Here is a 24,527-nt window from a genome sequence, read left to right as displayed (position 1 = left end):
GGTAACTCCCGTAAAATTTTGTATAATATACAAAGCTTTATGTATCTACGTAGAAAATATTACGATCGTAAAACAGGCTATCAACTGTTTCGTAATGGGATGTTGAGGGCATGAAATAATTCCAGCGTTAAAACGTAGCCGTCTGTAATAACTCAATCAACGCAATTTCAAAATAAACCTTTTTCTATACAATACAGACATTAATTGCTTCCGACAAAGATCTTGAGTGGAGGCCTTATTAATTTCTTGGCGACTTGCCGCAAACATTTTTATTTTGATTAAAATATTTAGTCTCCATTTAGGTATATTTACTTACCTACTTATTCATTTTGTAAAACCTACTTCTAGATATATAGTAAGTCTTGTCATAGATAAAGCGGTGGTTGTATATATTTGTTCCGATTTTTCTACTAATTAATCTTTAGAAAAATAGTACCCAAACCAGGGTCTACTTCTACATAAGTAGGTACATCCTAAGAAATGTATATAGACAGGTTGGTAGTTTAAACAAAAAATAATAAAATAAAAATGCAACAAGTCTATTTGGTTCGTTGTTCGTGTATGTATTCCCGAGAGGGATAAGAGGGGCCGGGACGGATAGAAGATGAAGCTGTCATCTGGCGGCGCGGTGGGTACCGGGGTACGCTGCCGCGCCGTGCCGCCGGCCTGTTCCACAACACAACTCAATTGAAGGCGCGCGCGTGGCTCTACTGAACGCGTCCACGCTTGCGTTTCCTTTGCACGCACCGACATAAAAACGTAAATCTTTTTAAAACGTTATCAATTAAAAAATATACCACCGGACTTTTTTAAAGAAACTTTTACATAAGTACATTTTAGTGATGGTTTTTAATTACGTGAACAGTGTTTATATTTGTGGAATATCGTAAAAGTTAACAAAAACAGGAGTTCTAAACTTTCCAACGAACGCGAGCCATGTGATTACGGGAGCGGCGAAGCAAGATTTGTACGTGCATTTATCTTATTTTAACTTTATTGTAGCATTTCTAATTATAGACTAACAAGTTGTTCAGATTGTGTTATTTTCGTCCACTGCTATATTTTATTATTTGTGGATGTGCATGATTTAATACAGCCAGAAATATTTTGAACAAAATAGCTGTTACTCCGAATGAATGAACAGAGATACCAGATAGTTTTGGAAAAAAACATACTTGCTAATTATTTAAATATCCGTAAAGTTATTTAAAGAAATTGCGTTATTTATTTATATTTACCTTTTTAACGTATTAAACATTTTTTAACATCTATTTGCATCCGTATCATATTAGAAAATAAATGGTAAAATAAAAAAAATCATTAAGGTCTTTTGTAAAGCTTTAATAATTATGGGCAGTTACAATCTAAGTCTCTACTCATTAGCATTGGTAATTTCACTCGTTAATTTATTGCGTAGTACACATATTAGCATAATCGTGATATTGCATAGAAGTAACTCAATTGATGAAGTTAATTGTGAAGGCAGTATATTGTCGACACTTTTCTCGTGTCCTTAGCTGTAATGTGAACGTGAGTAGCACTAATGAGATAGTCTATTAACTGGTCAGTGTGTAAACACATTGATAATAATTATATGTCACAATGTATTGACAAGTAAATCCGCAAATTATACCGTTGTTGCAGTCAATAAAATGTATGTTACATTTATAATTATTAATAATTTTTTTATTGCCGTTTGTATTTTAACTTATCTATGGATACAACCAAAAATGGCATATGGCTAGCAGGTAATATCGGCTAAAAATAAAATAATTCTAGATTTTAAAAAACAAACTTTTTTTCTATATATCCAAACTAACTTACTTGACATAATTCATCGATTATATGCGGAATACGCTAGCTATTTGCTTTACATATATAAACGAGATTGTAGTGACCCATTATCCTGCAGTGGACTACAATTGTTTTTTTCCCAAACTCATAATAGGAAACTCAATATCGGATAGTAGAAAACAAGCATATACCTAGGCTAGCACTACAAACGTAATTACGTAATATACTTATTATTATATTATTGTTATCTATGGAGCAATTTTCTATACGCGTTCTAAACGACACCAATTATACGTGGTAGCAAGTAAACTGCTTTTAATGCAGATTTAATACTGGCATATACGCACTCTGAATAGATTCTAATACCAGAAAATATTTGAATTTAGAAGCTCGTTCCCGCTTACGTAATATTTCCTGACAATTTTTAACAACAAATTGCACAGACGTCACAAGTTGGCGTACTTGGCTAGACCACGTACTGTCCATAAAAGTAATACCTACATATTGACGCCAGGTGATTTATGGCCCCCGCAGCCGTAATAATGATGTTTGTCGTTCTTTATAGGTAAGTTTGCGACTTGACAGTTATTTAAATCAACCTTACGACGCGATTAGACTTATAAGTAAGTTGTTGGCTAGAATTTGTCAACCTAAAAACTTGATTGATGCATTGGCATTTTTGTTAGTTTTGAATTGTACATAATATAATAGGTAACATTATCTAGTCCATAGCTTAATAAATCTTAAAATTACTTAGGTACACGCATATAAAATAGGTACATATCATTAATTACAATAAATCTAACCGACTCTACATTTGGCAGTGTATTGCAATATATCTAGATTATCTAAGATTTTCTACAGTTCTTCGTTAATTAATTTAATGTTAATACTTACTTAAAACTCTGTAATATTGTGTAAAATTAGAGCAATGAAGTCATTAAAACACAATACCGAAAACTCAAAGTAACCGTTCTGGGTTTAAAATTCCATTTTATTTAATGACCGAAACGACTGTTGAGTTTCGCAGAACGACGGTGAGCGGAAAATTATGATAATTTCATTTTAGGAACAATGGACCGAGGATATTTGGCGGAATATTTTAGGCTATAGTGATGTAAGACTGTTGCCCTGTAAGGAATCAGTTTGTTTACGTTTTAACGAAGCGTCAAATGAAATCGGATCACTCGTGGAGCGTCAGATGTCTCTAATCTACGTTTACTCACATAATTAACAGTAGATGAGTAGTGTTCAAGGATATTAAGTTTCATGACGTGCACTATCTCGCGCGTTGCGTACCACGCAGCTTCCTAATCTTATAAGATAAGTTTGTTTAAGCTTTTGTAAGAGTTGATACTGTCATAAAGGCCCGGCTCAGGCCGGGTTTAGAACTGTTTACTTCAGATCAAATAGTTCAATTTCAAGGTTTTGATTCTTTATCGAATCAGGGTAAATTAACGTTAAATGCACGTGCATTTATGAGGTGTCACAGTATGCAACGGCCGCGTGGTTCCTGCGTTTTACGATCATTTTTTAGAGGCTGCCGAAACTGATTGTTTTATATTTGTTCATTGTTTTGATTTTGGTCACGCGTGCGAACGATCGCCTTCCTGTTTTGGTGCTCGATTTTATTTTTTGTGATATTTCTGAAGTTCCCCGACGAATAACAAACTAGACGTGGAGTCATGGATCTTTGCAGCTGTATGCCATATGTCGAAAATTTGTCTCTCGAACTAACATTTTGGGTTGATTTATGGACGACCAGACAGCCTCTAGACGTTTTTCACCGTCTCGGTTTCGAATGAAACACACACATGAGTTTGTAAATTTTAGTATGACAGTATTAGATATGTATAGTTTTTTTTTTTTATAAACCACACAGCATCAATAAAATCATTTGCAATGCCTTAAGTAAATAATATCGCCGCATAGAGCAGCTTTCAAAAACTATATATTTATTGGAAAACATAAAGACAAGATTAAGAGAGATGTAAAGATACCATCGGCAATAGAATATTAGTGGCTAAAGCGTTTCATTTGAATGCACAAATGAATATTCACAACAGGAGCGTTAGAATTGCTACCTGGCCGGCTTGGCACGTCTTTTTTACTAGCTACTGTTCAAGTTTTTACAAATGCCGTCTTTTTTGACAAGATCAAGTGAAACTCAGTTTCGGCCAACCGAGCGGCTGGAATTATGTTTTTTGCCGAATAAATTGTTACAAGATAAATCTCTTCTGTGTCGATAATTCATGTAGAGTTTTAACTATAATAATGTAATTCTGTAAACATGTCACAGTTATATGAACCACAAAATATATTGTTTACAAGATGTGTGAAAATAGTACAAATAATACGAGTAATTTATTTAATGATTTCTTATGTTTACGCGAATGTTAGACATTACAATTAAACTATTTTTCACATTTTATCGCGGTTTTATTTCCTTTAATTCTATTAATCTACTTTATATTGTATTTTCACTTAGAATATATTCCTTCGTTAAAATTGACGGCAACTAATGAAGTCGTACAATATTTTTTTCTTTTTGGCTCATGCAAAACATTACAAGTGGTCGTAATTCATTGAGCCGGATGTCCTTCCATCGGATTCAATCAGTTTGTTTCCGTTGATGTGATAATAAACACATGGACTGCTTTTACAATCTTATTGTATATACTTAGAATACAGAATAAAGGATTAAACCGTGAGAATGGAAACATTAACATTTTTGAAGTAATATTATTTAGTTTATCTTAGCATAAAAACATATTTTACACTAGCTTTTGCTCGCGGCTCCGCCCGCGTTGTAAAGTTTTTCAGGCTAAAGTTTTCTATTATAAAAATAGTAGTTTCCCGGGAGCCTATGTTCTTCCCAGGGTTTCAAACTGTCTCCATACCAAATTTCATCTTAATACGTTGGGTAGTTTTTGAGTTTAACACGTTCAGGCAGACAGATGCAGCGGGGACTTTGTTTTATAATATATTTTTTAGAACTTTTTAAGAGGAACAATCCCGTCATACATCATTGTTGCATAACTTTAACCGTTTACGCAGCGCACGCAACGGAAGCTCTCAAAACTAATAAATTGTCCCCGTATTTGCAACATGTTTCATTACTGCTCTGCTCCTATTGGCCATAGCGTGATGATATACAGCCTATAGCACCCCACAAATAAAGGGCTATCCAACACAAAACGAATTTTTCAGTTCAAACTGGTAGTTCCTGAGATTAGCCATTACTGATCCGCTCCTATTGGGTATAGCGTGATGATATATAGCCTATAGCAATCCACGAACAAATGGCTATCCAACGCATAAATAATTTTTCAGTTTGGACCGGTAGTTCCTGAGATTAGCCATTTCTGCTCCACTCCTATTGGGTGTAGCGTGATGATATATAGCCTATAGCACTCCACAAATAAAGGGCTATCCAACACAAAAAGAATTTTTCAGTTTGAACCAGTAATTCCTGAGATTAGAGCGTTCAAACAAACAAACTCTTCAGCTTTATATAATAGTATAGAGTATAGATGTCGCAGTAGTCAAAGTTGCGTTAATGATGAGATGTGTATTCGTCTGCCAAGTTTGAATTTCCCGCCCTCTAAATTCGCCGCTCGGGGCACGGGCCCTGGCTTGCCCCCCCCTAGATCCGGGGCTGACTGAGAGTGTTATAAACGTAAGAGTAGACAAATATAATGAGAAAGCTTCGAACTGCTATGCTATCGGGAGCTACACGTGTTATTGTGAGTCAACCATAAAAGATAGACATATGCTGTCGTGGGATATTTTGTGTATAATTTTAAGGCGAACATTTCCGTCATACATGATTTCTGTGTAGCTTTAACCATTAAGGTTGCACACGCGGCGGAAGCTTAAATAATGGAGTAACTTCTCCCGTTTTCCCAACATTTCCCTTCACTGCTCTGCTCCTATTAATTGTAGCGTGATGAAAAGTATACTATAACGAGCACAGGAGTATGACAAATAAATGTACCAAGTTTCGTTAAAATCCGTCGAGTAGTTTTTGTTTCTATAACGGTTATACAGACAGACAGACAGACAGACAGACAGACAAAAATTTTACTAATTGCATTTTTGGCATCAGTATCGATCCCTAATCACCCCCTGATAGTTATTTTGGAAATATATTTCATGTACAGAATTGACCTCTCTACAGATTTATTATAAGTATAGATTAATCAATATTGATGTGAAGTTTATTGATCACAATATATTATATTTAACTATGAAAATTTAAATATATTATTTTGGCGGAAAATTTTGAACAAAATTCTAATGCAAATAAATAATTTCTACTGGCGTTCTTGCTATTGTAATATCAAATGAGAGTGCTCTTACGACTGAAAAAATAATATTGTTTACAAATTATTCTCTATCTAAAAAGAATATCTAAGAACCGTGTGAACACTTTCAAACAAGCCCGCATATTCATATTGCTTACTGAGCACCAACCACTTAGTTATAAGGATTTCCTATCGAGCACTTCAAAGCTTTTTCCAACAAGATTACAGTCTATCAAAAAATGGATACCTAAAATATAATTAACAGCATTTTAAGAGGTTTAAGATAATTCATATTATAATTATAAACATTCGTATTCATATTATTAACTTTATTGTTTTATAAGTATTTTCTGCGCCGAAAATATTGGCTGTAAGACCGCCATAGGGAGGATTAATTTATAACCTATTTTAATAAAACTTAGCCCGTCTATTACAATTTAAAAGAATTATAATTTATTGAAATAATAATACGCCGCGCCGTAACGATAAAATAAAATGTCCTCCATTTTTTCCAGGAAGTGCAACTGAAACTGAACAACACATATATCGATGCATTATGATATAAAGTCACAATCTTTCATATTAGTGTACCATTACATAAGATTCTATGAAAAACAACTAGCGGTTCATGCACTGAGAGGTCTTATCTCATTTTACCAGGAATTGTAATAATTGCTTACATTGGCTTGTTCGTGATACTAAGATTTATATTATTTAAATGTACTACGTTAGTCTAAATTATTTAATTGCAATTTAATGCTATAATTTGTTATAAGTATTATAATTTGCAGCCCTTAGTCGACCTGCAGTCATGTATCTTTTTTAATAGCTACTGTAACTATTGTACCCACCATAGTATAAATTCTTGGAAAAATGAGTAATAAGTTATAGTACTATATGGTAGATATAAATATTTTTGGTTGGTATATTTATTAAAATATGCAGTTTTTGGCAACCCTGCGGCTTGAAGGACCTGATACAATAGAACTAATAAAGCAAGACAAACAAGTCGCGATAACCTCATTGTAAATGTAACACCGACGAAAATACGCCGCGGTTCATAAGTTTGGCGGTAATTTTGCGATAACTTCGTAATCAAAACCTCCCAATTAGACAAGACACATTGGTTTCGTTAAAATGTTTAGAGAGTTATTAAGTGTGACGCGGTAGATATGTCAAGATACTCTGGACGGGTGAAGTATAACTGGCTAGACGCTATCATCTGGTCCGATAGCTGTTATCATAATCACATGTTTTCTTGTAATTACTGCTCGTCGCGTTGCGTAAATCATATCGCATTTGATTTATGGTTATGGTTGTCAATTTATGGGTTAATAGTTTTTAATGTATTAAATATATTTCAGAAAAATTATCTTTGACATACTTTAATTATTGTAAAGCTATTTTTTATTTAATCTATAATATTTGTTTATTTATTAGGTTTCGTAGCAGACTTAACACTACGATTACAATAATTTAAATATTATAACTTATAGCTATATTGTGGGGCCAAGTTAGGAAAATTCAACATGTATATAATTGAATAATAATAATATAATAAATGAGCAAAACAATAGTACTATAAATGGAAATCGACAACAACATACATAACATACATAATAACTAAATACACACAAAAAAAAATATATACAGATATAATTAAATTCTCGTGACTGAGTACACGTGCGTCAGTAAAGACTGATTTAGAAAGTTTCGTAATAAGATCGTTTATATTCGAACACAACATGTCGTTAAACCACTCTCTATATTGTTCACTCCATAAACGTAGAATCGTAAATCAAAGACAGTCCGATACTTTCGGGACTTGTGGGATATACAAGTATATTAGGTTTTTTGACAATGGAAACTGACATTGAACAATCACTTATCAGTTGATGAGGTTTCTTTATTTTAGGCCAGTACGTACAACTGCTGGAATATGATTGAAATAAATTTACGAGAGCTTATTCTTTATGCTATACATTATTTTGGCAGTGCGTAACAAGGACGTAATGCACTGTGTCGACTTTAAGACAATAGAATGGTATACAGAATACCATTTCACGCTATTTTAACTAAAATAATACGGCCGTGTTCTGAGTTTACACTTTCATAGAGGATATGGCCCAAGATCTAGATATTTCCAAAATAGGAATGAATACTAATAAATTGTGGAAACAAACGAAATAGCTCCACATTTTGTAATGATTATAAGCGCAGGCTGCAGATATGGCCTCTACACGTCACGTACAAATAAATCACTACAAAACGCAATTTCGTACTACTACTCATGAATAGAAATAGAATATTATGAAGTATGATTATGCGAAACTTGTATTTCGATCTGTGCTTGAACATTTTCACACCTTTGTGCGAAATGAAAAGTGCAAGTGTTGTATAAAGATTTACTATGCGTGAGATCTAAAATATTAGCGCGATATTTTTAAATTTGGTTGTATGAATATTGTTTTGAATAATTTCATTTATATACCAACGTTTTTGACCATTTTGTGAATTTTATTTAGCATAATATGTTAAGTAAAACTAAGATATACTTCATACATAGTTAATAAACGAAATATTTCGTCATTACTTGTCATAGAAGCAACTAGAACTATCGCACCGGTTGCGGTTAAAAGCGGCTCCTAATCTAAAGATTTTGAAATATGTAGATTCCAATGTGTTTCCGAAACCACCGAACTACTCGGACGTTCGACTATTTGTTCAACTAGTTGGCGCCTAACGACATGCAATAATGAGCTGCGCGGAACACGACTTGTTTGACTTTATAGTTAGAGCGCGCTTCCTAAATTATTTCCACGCTAATATTCGATGAAAATACATTTTTTAGTAGCAAAATAAATTAGATTAGTGTCATCTATTCCCATATCGCACGTGTACACGTGTATCGTTAAATGTACGAGGACTTTATGTATGTTAAAAAAATGTTTTTATAAAAATAAATATCATTCTGACGTATAAATTGACTGGTCAAACGCAATCACATGCATTACGGACGCGCTTATTGACTGTATGCCAGCAATTATAAGATGCTTTTCACACGTGCCTGCTAACTGCTCGCCGCGCCGTTTGGATTATAAGCGTGGAAATGTCGCAGTGATGCGTTTCTTGGATCTCGATTTAGATGTTTGGTAACCGCAGTGCAGTGACCATGCAGTTTCGTGTACGATGTCGACTAGTCTCTAACATATATTTTCATGCGCACGAGCACGCTTTGTGTCTTGTTTGATTTTATCTACGTGTTTAGACAATTTTGTTATGTCAACTGCGGACGTCGCTTTAGTAAATATTTTGGAAGGGTTATGGAAGATTATGTTAAATGACATGTTTAAATATAAATGTTGTTACGGAGTTAATTTTGTGTCTAATTCTTTAAAGAATTATAGCTCAATTTTGTAGTGTGCCTACAGACAAACAGCTTCGTTCGAAATAAACATTTAGTTTATCCGTAAGTAGGTTATACTGACGTGTTGTTATTATTTTTCCTATCAATTATATTTTGCACATTGACTGCTTCTTATGAGTAAACAGAGCAACGATAATTACTAAGAAATCAACAGTGTATTTAATTAACACGTATTTAACACGGGAAATTCTTGTAAATAGAGTCGTAGTATAATTACTGTTATATAAAAAAAATATGTAATATGTAACGAGCTAAACGCTGACGTAATTATGTTAACAAATTACAAAGTAAATTAACCACAAATATTTTTCTCACGTACGGCGATGGCTACCGTTTGTTAGTTCTGCTTATTACCACGTGAATATGGTCCATAATGTTGCATTTGTGTTGCGACGTAACACTCGCCCGTCGTTGGACGACATCTTAAGCTGTCACTTTGTTTTCTTTTTGCATCACGGGCACTTCGCCGGCCGACGACCCTTTCATCGTGTCTCTGTTGCATAGGGCTGTATCGGTTGTATTTTTTTTTAATATCTAATGGGAATCTATTTTATTTAAAGCTAATAATTTTATTACGTACTTATAATAAAAAAAATGTGAAAAAAGACAATAATCTAATAAGATCTGGTAATAATCAGAGAATCTAATGAATACCATTTGCAAAAGAAAAATAGATGTAATTAAATGATGTTTGAAAGTATCTACGATAAAATAATGACTTCGATAAACATTCTAAAGAAAATGTACATGGAGTGTATAAGCTGTGTTGGCTCGCGAAGAAATCGCAATGTCAATCTTAATTAATCGAAATAATGAACGTAATGTGTTAAAAGTGTTTATTTCTAGAACAATGCATAATTGTGCTCGTTAAGACGCGCGGATTCCTAGAAAGAGTGTGTCATTTGATTGTATGTATCTAGTTACTTTATTTTCGATTAATTACTGCATTTGAATTGCTTTTCGCGTACTGGGAGTTGGCGTACAAAAAATAGCAATTTTGTCGATCGTCTATGTGTTAAGGTTTTTATTTGAAATGGCTTACGATACCAAGTTTTAAGAATGAATAATTTTATAGCATTGTAAACGTGAAAATTTGTTTGATAGCAAGTTACTGATCAAATTTTTACATTTAAAATGCTGAAAAAATCTTATTGCTAGAAAAGTAAAGCTGGCACGTCTGTATTTGAATAGTGAGACAACCCTGATCGAGCGAAGCTATTTATTTTTTAGAAAAATAAAATCTCTACAATGCGACTTCAGGCAGTTTGTAGAGCATTACCGTATAGAAAAAATATTATGTAAAGACTCAAAATGTGTATCATAAACTTTAAATCTTCTAGAGGTTCTGCGAAAAAGGTTTCTCACTTTTGCATATATACCTATTAATAAATTAACATACAAACTCGGAAACAATATTATGTTATCATAATAAATTATGGCTGACTGCCTCGGTGGCGTAGTTGTATAGCATGTCCGGTACAATAGCGCTCTGAGGTCCTGAGTTCGAATCCCGGGTGGGGCAAAGTGATATTTGGGTTTTCCTACTTAGTATCAGCCCGGAGTCTGGAATTTGTGCCCGATATGGCGATAGGCTCGCCCCCTATCACATCATGGGACGGAACATACTTGGCGAATAGTGGGTGGCCCTAGTTGCGCCTCTGCATACCCCTTCGGGGATAAATGCGTGATGTTATGTATGTATGTAATAAATTATGGCAACTTGTAATAGGATTCGCATAAAAGATTTTGTATTTAATTGCAGCAAAAGTTTTCAAATTATAAACTTTTTTATAGATGTACCTATAGATCCTATTTTATGACACAATAAACCAATAGAGTCAACCCTAACCGAATGTTACGGTAAATGTGTAAGTTAGTAGCGAGTGAAGAGTGGACGTGAGGCGATTCTGTTTGTTTTCCGAGGCGGTGCGTCCGAGCCAGCGTCTTGCGGCCCGTTCCGAGAACGCCTCCAGACTGCGCCGATCTAATAATATTTCTATTAAATTATAACGGACCTACAACGTACAACGTACCGGCGTACTACACATGAATCTATTGTTTTAATTTTGTTGCTCGGTTAAACCAGGTTACTTTATTATCTATGGCATAGATTCGGTGCAAACATGGCCAGAGTATATTAAAATTGTGAAGTTTTAGATTGATGACGAATATTTTTTGTAATTATTCACAAGTCACTAACCTGAGAATTGACATGACTTGTTTAAAAACGGAATTCCCCAAATGAATACAATAACAAGTTACGTCAACTGTTATAATGTAGAAAATGTAGCATTTTGTAGACAACAAACGGTCACAGAGAATTATGCAATTTTTAAATTATTGGTTTAGTGTTGATCTATGTGCGTGGGCGATATTAAATATGAGTTGTATCATGCGGAATACGTTGATATAAATTATTTCTAACATTTATTCTCATGCGTCAAGAGCCAAATGTTATTTCTCAATGTTATTTTGATAATTCTACTTACTACTTTCAAAATTTGTATCCAAATGTAGAAATTTGGTTTAAATTTTTGGTACTGAATTCTGAGATAAATCATCAAATTTAATGATTCAAGTAAATACAGATTCAATATATTAATGACTATTGCAAGTATACTTGAAAGATATGACCACAGCCGGCAGCAACTTCAATTCTATCTTCTGTCATTCACGATTTTCCTGGTATAAAGTTTACGTCTAACGAATGTTTTTTTTTACGGGTAGGAGAGTTAATATTGACGTAATGTAAATAATGTATTATGGATTCTAAATAAATTATTTTATCTTGTTACCAGGTGATGTGGGTGCTGGCCACACTGGTGGCTGTGTGTGCGGCGTCGGCGGCGTCCATGCGGTGCACGGAGGCGCGCATGCGCTGTGTGTACCGCACCGGCTGCGGGGCCGCGCTCGGCAATTACATGGTCATGTGCGAGGGAGTACTCTCCGAACCCACCAGCAAGTGTCCTAAGGAGTGTGGACATGCCCTTATAGCACTTACCTCTACTGAAGAGGGCAAAGAACTTATGAATGTAAGCATCTCTTATTATTAAATTAGAGTAATGGGATTCAAATTCTGATTTTTACGGGTTCTTGCGTAAAATATTCTATTCAGTGTGTATTTCTATCTGGCTGAATTTTAAAGGGTTATATTCGCAATGTTGACTAAATATGCGTTGTTAAGTTGTGTAAGTTGAATATTGTAATGAATATCACATATGTATATCAAATGTTACAAACATTAAAATAAAAAAATACACGTTGAATTGATCCTCATCTGTTTTTAAAGTTGGTTAAAAAGTGTTAGTAGTGGTGCGCACCTTGTTGCACTCGCACCTTGTATAATATATTACGTCTTCCGTAGTAACACGTTTTGCTAGTAATATAGTCATATACAACCTTATTTATAAAGCATATAGGTGTAACCTGGTTTGTATGTTTATGGAATTTAGCATTAAGTTATGCTAGTAGGTCGATAGCCTAGTTGGGTGTGGAACGGACTGCTAAGACGAATGTCCGCAGGTTCAAATCCCAAGGGCACACACCTCTGACTTTTCTAAAATCATGTGTGTATTCTTTGTGAATTTATCGTTCGCTTTAACGGTGAAGGAAAACATCGTGAGGAAACCTGTACATCTGAGAAGTTCTCTATAGGAATTTCGAAGGTGTGTGAAGTCTACCAATCCGCACTAGGCCAGCGTGATGGACTAAGGCCTAATTCCCTCTCAGTAGTAGAGGAGGCCCGTGCTCAGCAGTGGGCTTAGTATATAATACAGGGCTGATATTATTATGCTAAAGGCCTTGAAGATCTCGAAATGGAAAACAGATTTATAGAACGATAAATATGTGAAACATGGGAAATAAATACTTGAATGTTGCGAAAATAGTTTGCTCTTTTAGTTAAGCTACAAATTACCTTTTGACGAGGCAAATATTAAAATTGGTTGCTCCTGGGAAACTCAATACCTAAAAACTTTAAAAATATAAAAATATCTGGAAGCTGTACCACTACAGCGAAAGATGTTAAGTATTAGTTAAATGATAAGTCTGTAACAAATATTTACTGGAATTCTCTCAAATACTTACCGTCTCTCTTTTATTTAGACTCCATATCCTTATTCTCAATAACGACCTTTTAATCACCTGCCACTATTAACACTTGCAGGCTATAAACAGCTATATAAAGTCTTGTCCATTTAAATTCAGTGTTGCAATTTTAAACATCAATCAGTAGTGCAAAAACTGAGGTCAATGAGATCGAGTGAAGTGTAATCCAGGTCAGTATTATCGCGAGCAGCAATCAACACCTACTTACAATCACCGCTATTTATAACACGTTCACAGTATCTTTGCTAAGATCGTACCGATTTGTGTATTTTGGAATGATTGGAATTTTAATCCGGGTGGAAAATTAGATGTTGGAATTCCATAAATAAGGGGTAATGTAATTTTGGTTGTTGCTCAGAGTACCAGTTGGTAACCCGCATCAAATCTTGCGTCGCTTAGTATTTATGAAGTATCTGATGTGGAATTATCTTTCAAATAAACCAAGAGGTTTATTAGGGAAAGGGAGTTAAATATAACGCCCTGAGCATCGTAAAATATTATACCCAGTATAACAGATATTATCATACCATAAATTATTCAGTGCATTTATCGAGCAAATCTACAGATTGAGCATTCAAGCAAACTGAACAATTGCTTCTCATCACAGCTGTTAACAGCCTCGTCTCGTTGAATAGGACGGAATGGCCATTATATAATGATCTTCCAATTGATAGTTGTTGTTTTGTTGACGGTGCAGACGACCGGGGTCATGCTTAAGTGGTGTTGTCATGTAGGTGCGCGCGCGCAGACGCCCCGCAATAAAATCTAATTTAGACATCGTCGGGCAGATTTGTTGGACACGATGCAACGTCGTCGAGGGTTGCGGTTGACGACCTCAGTCGTATCCAGAGATCCTTGTGCCTTAGTCGAGTGACAGCTGAAAAAGTATATAAATACACACCTGGAGCCTTAATGGATTGAATTATATAGATAAAAAATCTTAAATAAGAACTGTTGTCTTTGGAAGTTTCGTTGACCTCTGTTCAATATGGGATGATTGATGTTGATTAATAAGTATAAATTTTAGGCCACCAATGTGTATTCCAAGACGAGTAAATTATGCTTTAACAAACTGTCGACAGGTTATAAGATCGATGGCAGCAAGGTAGATGGAGTCAACTACAAAATTGCATATTAATACATTTTGGAGAGTAGATTCAGATAGAAATAGTGGCCGTAGTAAAATAAATAGGAATTGTAATTAACTGCAGAATGGAGGTCGTAGATTCTTGCAAGAGTGTGCATAAGTATTTGTGGATATGTGCGTATAACCATTTTGTCTATTCCACTGCTAACCAGCAGTTGTAGGCACTGTATTCTCAGTTATATTCAGTATTCTGTAGTTCCTGGAAATTTGAATTGTAGAATTTTTCATAATTACATCTCATCTTACCTGTCTCATTCACTTATATATAAAATAGTATTGTTTTGCACATTTTGTTTCTCTGTACATATTTTTTTGTAAACAGTATTTAAATGTCAGTGTTTACGAGGTATTAGCCATCTGCCTTATTAAGGTAGCGCGCCTGCCGGATAGTAAATTATAGAGTTTAGGAACTCCCAAGCGTAGCTGCAGCAAGTTTTATTATTTGTAATGGTAAAGTAATCATTTGCATTGTGTTCTTACTTCTATAATTCCATTGCTATCATCTAGGAGTGGGTTTGTTTGTAGATCTACATAAACACCGGGTTTAAATATGTTTTCAATTAACCGCACCTATTATCATAGTATTTAATTATCTGTCATTGTCAGGCTATCAAAAATCTTATTCATATTACAGTACTATCAAAGAAAAGGTGACACATGGTAGTTGGTAATTGAGATATACACGTTTATTTTGTAATAAAACATCTTATTGTAAGGGAACATCCGCAATTGAATCAACAAAAAGCCACATATCTGACACAGAGCGGCGCGCGGACCTCCCTGCTCGCGCAGGTGCTTTTTGTACATCTAAATTACAGAAAACACATCGTATTTCAACTCATTTATATTTTGCAACACAATGTTTAATTTCGTAGATAGTGTCGACACTGTAGAACGTAAATAATCGATTAATATTTTTATTATACGACAGGTTTTCCATTTTAATAACGTCCTCAGTCGGTGAAAGTAAAAAAACTTAATGACACCATCATAGCAGATACTAGGACAACATAAGACAATGTGTATCGAAAGGTTCACAAAAGAGCGGCCGCGTTCAACCTTGAGATTTGACGTCTTGATCGAGACCTACCGCAGAGCCCGGCTCGTGCAGGTGTTACGGCCTCGAAAAAAACTAAGCGTAAGACGGCGGCTGGGCCTTCCTTAATCTGTAAAATACTATGTGGTAAATTGACCCTTAAATTGGAAAGCATAACGGATTCTAGGATTAGAAGTGTCGTGTTTGTTGTAAGCAACAGTGTCTTATAATTTTGTATATTTAAGTACAATTCTTGAATTTATAAAAAGTAGAAAATACAGCAGCTTATATGGTCATATTTTCTGCTAATAAATAAATTTGAAATTATATTTAGTATACAAATCGCAGCGTTGTTTTGATAGCGCACGCCGGAATGCTTTACGTCGTAAAAATATTTTACGAACGTGAAAAACATTATTCTACGTTATGGTCAGCGGCAATTTATGAGTTTCCTTAAAACTTTATTACAATGAACTATTTTTAGTCGAGATTTTTATTTGTTGTGTTTTTAATGCTGACTTATGGTTTCGAATTAAATGTGGTAATTTCTGTCCACATTACATATGTATAACTTTGTTAGAATTCATTAAACAAGTTCATGTATTTGTTGCAGTGTGAATGCGAAGATGAGTACTGCATGGAAGCGAAACAACGGATCGACGTGTGCAGACCGCAAGTTTTGAAGGGCGCTGCCAACGCTACTTCGTCTTGCAGTCTCTCGCAACTCATATGTCTCGCCGACGCACAATGCGCCACAGCCCTACAGTACTACAACCAGCTATGCAGATCCATGTTCCGAGGCAGAAAGTGTTCCAACAAATGTTTAAATTCCATAGAAATATTACGGAAACAGGAGAAAGCCGCCGCATTAACCGCCTGCCAATGTGACGGATACGAAGATTACGACTGTCCAAGAATGCAGAATAATCTCGCGAGACTGTGCTTTCATAAACATAAAAACCATACAAGGATGCATGAGAAACACGGCGAGAAACACAAGAAAGTTGACGAGGAAACGATCCATAGTGACGCGAACTCTGGGACGCTATCGGCATTACTTCTAATCTTATGTGTGTACGAATCGTTTAGTGTATTATAGTGAAGATAATTATATTATTAAAAAGTTAATTTAATGTAAAGTAACGTAAGTTATCGTATGTGTAAATATGTAGAAAATATTTAATTTAAAGTGCTATGCGTGAGTGTATGCAAGGGTATCGAATGAGAACAAAAACTGTGTTCTGATATTTTAGTATCTAGTTTTCGATTCCAGAGTAGTTTTAAATCTATCGCGTAGCTTTTCCGCCCACGGAGAGACGCGGCCGCTGCTATAAATACGGCGGCGCCGGTGGTCCGGTGACAAATGCTGGCCTGTTCCCGATGTGGCGCCACGCCGATTGATCTAACGACTGTTCCGGTAACACGTCACGGCCACCATATGAAACTTTCACCCGTCCCTTTCAGACCCGCACAGTCGGTGAAGGCCGGCGAACCAATGCGGAAGCTAACAAATGTGCTACTGGATCAGGGAAGGATGAACTAATGACACGCTAGTAGCTAATTCCAGTGTGACACTAATCACTTCCTGTGATGTAGGGTTTAACGCTTACAAATACGCCGCTTTGGATGCCAACGTCGCCTTTCACAGTTTTATATATTTCTTTTGACATCCGCTTAAAATAACGACTGAAATGTTTCAAACTGCTTCCGCGGAGACATTAATAATAGTAAATTTCTCTCGCTAATAGCCAGTAAAAGAGATTCTTTGTGTTTTTGAGGATTAAAGATTTAACTCGGAATCCACACTTAGTAAATTGTTACAATAATGTAGCAATTATTAATGTATATCACAATTTGCTCGTGAAAGCTCGAGAGCTCACATAGTGCACCACCCGCACGAGATACACTCGAGGTCCGGGATCTAATTTTGGAACTGCCATAAAAATTCTTCACGCACGTCACGTAAAGTGTACATTGTATAGTTTCCGAATCAGTATTGTTAAAAACATAGTTTCTTGGTAGTGGCGAGCGTGTTGCCCAGTAATGAAGAGGTTTGGAACCGGTTCCCCGCGCACGTACTCCAGCGCTCGGCCTCGCAAACTGATATACGCCTAAATGGGAGCGCTTATTATGAACCAACTTTTATTACTATCTTCGGTTTTGGTGTAACGTCTTTTGAGAAACCATCACTTAAGCCGTTTAAGGGATCTTAAATGGTTCCTTTGGTCCAAGATTCCGCGTTTCGTCGATTTTTGTTGCTAAATATTGACTGGTTTTTATTTTATGAAGTTTGATACTGACACGATGACTAAAGAGGTTTGTATAATATTAAACGTGGATTGCTTAACAAATAACCGTTAACTTATATCCCGTTACTTACACCGCAATTAATTAAACACATTCAGATTTGTTAATAACTGACGAGATTGACAGGTTTTCGAGTAGTCTGATGTCGTAATTTATGCTCAGCCTCAATCCGAACATTCTTTTGCAGTTTCCGTTACAGAGTTAAGTAATTCTTTTATATTATTTGTTTATACAGGAATGTGTTCATTTAAACTAACATATCTATATTCAAAAAATCTTAATTATTCTGTCTAAATATTAACGTTATTCTAATAACATAAAGAACTGTTAGACTAAAATTCTTTAGAATATTATATTTATGCGTCTCATCCTCTTGTTATTTAATACAAAAATGTTCGTATAATTCGAAGGCTATGCACGCGTAGTTGCCACTTCGTAACACGTACCGCCGGTATGTAATAAACTGTGATAGATCGGCTAATATTGTCAAGTATCTGCGTCATGTCGATTTATTCCCATACAATTGTTCTGTATGCGTCTTGCAAACGACTGGTTACAAATGTTTCGTCGCCCGAATCATGTCGTACTAATGCATTATGCAACGGGCGATAATAATGCGCGGAATACGAATTAATGTTTGTCTTACATACTTAAACATGTTAATGTGGATCTGTGAAGGCGAAATACTTCGATAGTTACGAATTTCTATTTACGAACTTCTTCAATTTTAGTATTCATCTGTTTAGTTGTCTAAATTGTTCCATTTTTAAATTTTTATAGATTGCGAATTCGATTTTCAATTGTGTATTTTCTTACATCACTGCCTCTAATCTCGATTGTATTCGTTGAAAAAATATATAATCGCGGTTAATCGATTTTTTGTTGTCTACGATAATCGTTTTATCGATTACATAATTTTTTGTTCGCTGAGTCTTGTCTTTTTGTATTTAGATTGTATGTATTGACTTTAGTTGTTAATTGTAGTTTCTTACCTCAAGTATTACGTCTGTAGGTGTTCATTAATTAATTTTGTGTGTAGGTGTGTGTGGGTGTGCAGGGTTTTGTTTGTCTGTGTGTGTGTGTGCGTTATAGTTCACGAATGAATGATTTGAATTAAAATTTATGATAATGAAATAAACATATTAACCACAGTTTACCAAAGTGAGATTATTAGAATTACGAGATTTATGTATATATTATCGTATTTAGATCAATGGCGGGTATACAGAACCCCATTGAATTAAGTTTATAAAAATTCGTACAAAGTATTTTAGGATCTAATATAATTTATTTATTGTCTTAGTATAGTTTTAGTTGAGTGTGTAAATATTGTTGCAATTGTTTCGTTTTTATTTTGTATTAAATTAAGATACATAATTGGTATTTATTTAATTAAATTGAAATAAATTTCTGTTTTCTATAATTCTGATTTTTTATTTCTTCCCTTGCCAATCAAAAAAATGTGCCCAAACCAGGCAATTCGATCAGCCCCGGATCTTGAATTTTTTCGAGGCGGGGCAAAATTTGGAAAATACCGCTCCCACCCACCTATATAAACCTTTGTCATCATCATTATTTCGCGCCCCGTGGGAAATAATTTATATGTTGAATGTATTGGACGTCTCAGTAGTCGAAGTTGCTTCAGTGATGAGTTATGTATTCGTTTGCCAAGTTCGAATGGGCCCCGGCTAGCCCCCCCTTAGATCCGGGGCTGAAGTCGATACTGTAACATTATAAATGTATTAATAACATAGAAAGTAGTACCGACTAACTAGCCCATGAAAGTAAAAATTGATGATGCTATTGAATTGCATTATTTTTAACACTGAATGACGGAAACTCATTTGAACGTATTTAAGCATTAAAACGTTGGTTTTACAACGTGCAATTCGATAGCATTTTTCTATAACAAGTGTAGAGATGAGTTGACTTAATCATAATCATAATCATTAATTGATCTAAGTTTTTCGTTGGAAAAACCTACAATGGCTTCGGTAACATCGTGTCACCTTTAATCTTGGTTGTGTTCATAAGGCAAATTTTTTACGCGCTTTTTACAATAGTGCGTCTAGACCTTCCGACCGATCATATGCGCGCGCTTTAACGCGCAGCAATGAGGGTTAAGGTGGTAGCTCAAGGTCCATTTTCATACATTTTGTTTCGGCTTTAATCTGGGTAACTAAACAAGTATTGGCAAGTAAAGAATTTAAATTCACGTCTAGTTAGTGATTAGTTCTCGCAGTTGAAAGAAAAACGTAAAAATAATTAATAATCATGGATATTTCGGCCTTTAAAATTTAATATGACGAAATTTAATATGACGAAATTTTAAAGGCAGAAATATCCATGATTATTAATTATTTTTACATTTTTCTTCAACTGCGAGAACTAATCACTAACTAGACGTGAATTTAAATTCTTTACTTTAGAAAATACCTAAAACGGTGCTCAAAGAAAAGTCTCTAGACGGAGGCCATCGAGCGTTTGGAGCTGCTGTCATGTCCTCCTGGATGAATAGAAGGAAATTAATAAATGATATTGTACATATTCTAAAGTAATTAGTGTTATAAACAAACTGGGTTTATTTTTCAGAATTTCTGCATAATATTATTCCAGGGGTGATATTTACGTTGAGCATAAAAAATATTAGAATCAGCACCAAAAAAATAATAAAACAATTAAGAATGTCGAAGTGATTAAGGAAGTGTGTAGTACCTGCATAAAATACCTAATAGAATAAACTTCAAAGTTTACATTTCATGTCACATTATGAATAAGTAAGTTTTATGTGATGTTTTTATTCTTAAACCTATTTAAAAATTTGTTACGAACGTCAATCAGTAGCTGTAATAAGTTAAAGTTATAATGAATTCAGCAAATTTACGAATTATAAGTTACCTATATTATGAATACCTGAGTGGTGATATCCCAGTTGGGAGTGGTACGCACTGTCGAGACGAATGTCCACAGGTTCAAAACACAAGGGCATGTACATTTTGGGTTTTCTAAAGTTATGGGTTTATTTTTTGCGAGTCATCGCTTGCTAAGGATAACACCGTGACAAAATCTACATTCTTGGGAAGTTGTCTATAATATTTTGAGGGATATGAAATCTGCCAATCCGCACTAGGCCAGCAGGATGGACTTAGGCTTAAACCCTTTCAGTAGTAGCGGAGGCCTACGCTCAGCAGTGACATGGTATATAATGTAGGTCTGTTATTATTATTATAATATAAATAGTCATTCTATAACATTAAATTATGATAAGTAAGATGGCGGTCAAAATAAAAAGAACAATGCGATAAAAACGTGCACAAATATTCTGAAATTACTGACAAAGTACTAATAAAAAAAATCGATTTGCCTCTACAGTTTGGCCACCTGTACATTATGTATACAAAAAGGAATTCATTTTTTTTGCCGATACATGCAGAATAGCTAAGTACATCCGTTCCCACAGGTTTGGAGTGGTAACTTTGCCAAAATAATCACGTATGACTAATAAAGTACTCTGAGGTGAGTACTTAAGGTACTTGTGTCGAGTGGTGCTCTGGTACTTAGCTTGAAGAAAGGTTATTTCCTGTATGGGTCCCTTCCTAGTTAGATTCGTGAGAAAAAAAATTGTTTAGTTAATGGATGGTGATAAATTAAGGGCTTGTTAGAGTAAATTAATGTCCAGTCATTTAGTCTAATGTCAAATTTGAAAACGTAAAAAAAGTAAAGTTATCACGAGTTCGGTCTATTGGCTAGATAATGGCATGAAGGAGGAAGAACTTTATACGTGAGCAAGTAAACATTTTAAGTTACGTTACTTCTTATTTTCCTGAATTTAAACATAACTACCGCCCATTTGATATGAAAGTCGAAGATAAAAGGGAACTCATAGTAGAGAGATTATTATTTTTAGAACAAACCAATATAATACCGTATTTATACTAACAACATAACCAACTTAGTCTCCGACTTAGCTCGAAATAATTATAATAATTTACTTTCCGGATCTGGAATACAGTGTAACAAAATCGTAACACTTGGCAAACACTCAAATAATGAAGATACACGTATTTACACAGTTGCGATCTGATTTATCTAATCGGTTCACGGCCGAAATTCGCGCATTGCATTGTTCCTATTCGCTCGCGGCCTCGGCTTCGGGCTTCGTGGGTGGTCCCAATTACGTATCTATGTCTTGCGCAAGCCTAATTGTTGGCACTTTATGGGAACATGCCTTAAAAATCCGTTGGAATCGTTATGTCAAATGTAATAACGATACAGTTTTATTTATTCACGGTCGACGAATGTAATCATTTTAATATTTTAAGCAGTTATTGAGACAGAATTTTCCTCATAAGTAATGTCTGTTAAGGCAAGTAGAAATATACTAATACCAAATACGTTACCATATAAGTTAACGACAGATGTCTTGTTTGTAAAATTCTTTTTTTAAGTACAATACGGACATTTTTCTTAGTTTGGCTGTTCATGCTGCGTTCTACTGCGAAATGTAAAATTAGTACTGGAATATAAAATTCTTAGTAGCAGGAGTCACTTTTACGACTAATTTGTGTGAAAAAAGTTTATTATATTAATAGCGCAATATGGTATTTCTTACCTTAGGAGCATAACGCCATGTTTAAACCAAATCCCATTCCTGAGCAACACATGTGGAGAACGTTTCGTTGCCTGTCTCAGTAGATTGATGATTACTGATCATGAACATCTACTTTATCAGATGTAGAGCAGTCGTCACATTGATGCGATATTTAGAGAAAAAAAAAGAATGGAGTGAAGATAGGGATTTTACAGCAAAATATACATACACAGCATCACGCCTTTTTTTTTCAGGGATACGTAAAGTTGTAACACATCCATATTTTGCTAGCTACGTTAATTCTCATGTAAAACAGCCTGTGTTCATTGCCATCTACGGGGCACATTACCAGGCTCCGGGTTGATACTGAGCATAAAATGCCAAAATCTGCCCAACTCGGCCTCCAAACCTGAGCCCTTAGAGCTATAATCGTACTGCACACCTAATGCAACTACTCCACGAAGGCAGTCCTTTTATATATTGCGCAAACTCAATCCAACAACTTGTTAAATTTTATTCGGGAATAAGAACATTTTTATAAGTTCATAAATTTTTACTGCAACACAAGCGTCACACTCGACACTGTAACCAGTTTAGTTACAGTTACTCGTTTCTTTACGATTCACGTTACACATTTTTTGCTGGAAGGACCCGTGGTTAATCTATGTGGCAGCACGCGGACCACCAAGTTGTGAAGCAGGCGCAGCATGAGAGTACACGCCTCTAGCCGAGTCGCATGCGCACAGCACGATCGAATTGAGCCAATGCCATCAAATGAATGCCATTTAGTGATTTCGTTGCTAAAATCTTTGGATGGTTCAACATATACTTAGTCTGGCCATAAATACTGTTACACTTAATTATAAAAAAATATTACATTTGAATTTCGAATCTGTCATTTTTATACGATTGTTCATTGTGTTTTCTCATTTTGGCGCCAATACATTGTAAAATATTTTGCGATATTAAAATGGTGTGGGGTGATAAAGAGAACCGAATCGCTGTGATAGCATTACACAAAGTAGGTATGGAGCCAAATGCAATTTTTAAAACTCTCCATACACTTGGTATTAGTAAAATGTTTGTGTACCGGGCTATTAATAGGTACAATGAGACCTCCTCTGTTTGTGACAGAAAAAGATCTGGCCGTCCACGTAGTGTTCGTACGAAAAAGGTGGTCAAAGCAGTAAGGGAAAGAATTCGAAGAAATCCTGTCCGAAAGCAAAAGATTTTATCTCGGGAAATGAAGATAGCACCTAGAACCATGTCGCGTATTTTAAAAGATGACTTAGGACTTGCAGCCTATAAGAGACGCACTGGCCATTTCTTAACTGATAATTTAAAGAAGAATAGGGTGGTAAAATCGAAACAACTACTGAAGCGGTACGCAAAGGGAGGTCACAGAAAAATTTTGTTTACGGATGAGAAAATTTTTACAATTGAGCAACATTTTAACAAACAAAATGACCGTATTTATGCTCAAAGCTCTAAGGAAGCTTCCCAATTAGTCGACAGAGTGCAACGTGGACATTATCCGACTTCAGTGATGGTTTGGTGGGGTGTTAGCTATGAAGGAGTGACTGAGCCATATTTTTGTGAAAAAGGTATCAAAACATCGGCACAAGTGTATCAAGATACCATTCTTGAGAAGGTAGTTAAGCCCCTTAACATCACCATGTTCAATAACCAAGTATGGTCCTTCCAGCAAGACTCGGCGCCGGGTCATAAAGCTCGGTCCACGCAGTCTTGGTTGGAATCGAACGTTTCGGACTTCATCAGAGCTGAAGACTGGCCGTCGTCTAGTCCCGATC

At 35.2% G+C, this 24,527-nt stretch overlaps 1 protein-coding gene across 1 annotated transcript; it reads left to right on the top strand.

Annotated features, from left to right (window-relative positions):
* The first annotated feature begins 668 nt into the window (after positions 1-668).
* LOC115443232 (growth arrest-specific protein 1) lies at positions 669-19,549 on the top strand. The gene is made up of 3 exons (XM_030168552.2): positions 669-967; positions 12,327-12,560; positions 16,432-19,549. The coding sequence occupies exons 2-3, from the start codon at positions 12,330-12,332 to the stop codon at positions 16,915-16,917; spliced, it is 717 nt and encodes a 238-aa protein (XP_030024412.1). The 5' UTR covers positions 669-967; positions 12,327-12,329; the 3' UTR covers positions 16,918-19,549.
* Positions 19,550-24,527: the final 4,978 nt, after the last annotated feature.

Source organism: Manduca sexta, chromosome 16, assembly GCF_014839805.1.
Source record: "Manduca sexta isolate Smith_Timp_Sample1 chromosome 16, JHU_Msex_v1.0, whole genome shotgun sequence".
Lineage (NCBI taxonomy): Eukaryota > Metazoa > Arthropoda > Insecta > Lepidoptera > Sphingidae > Manduca > Manduca sexta.
The sequence above is the reverse complement of the archived record's forward strand: the minus strand, read 5'-3'. Positions and strand labels throughout refer to the sequence as shown.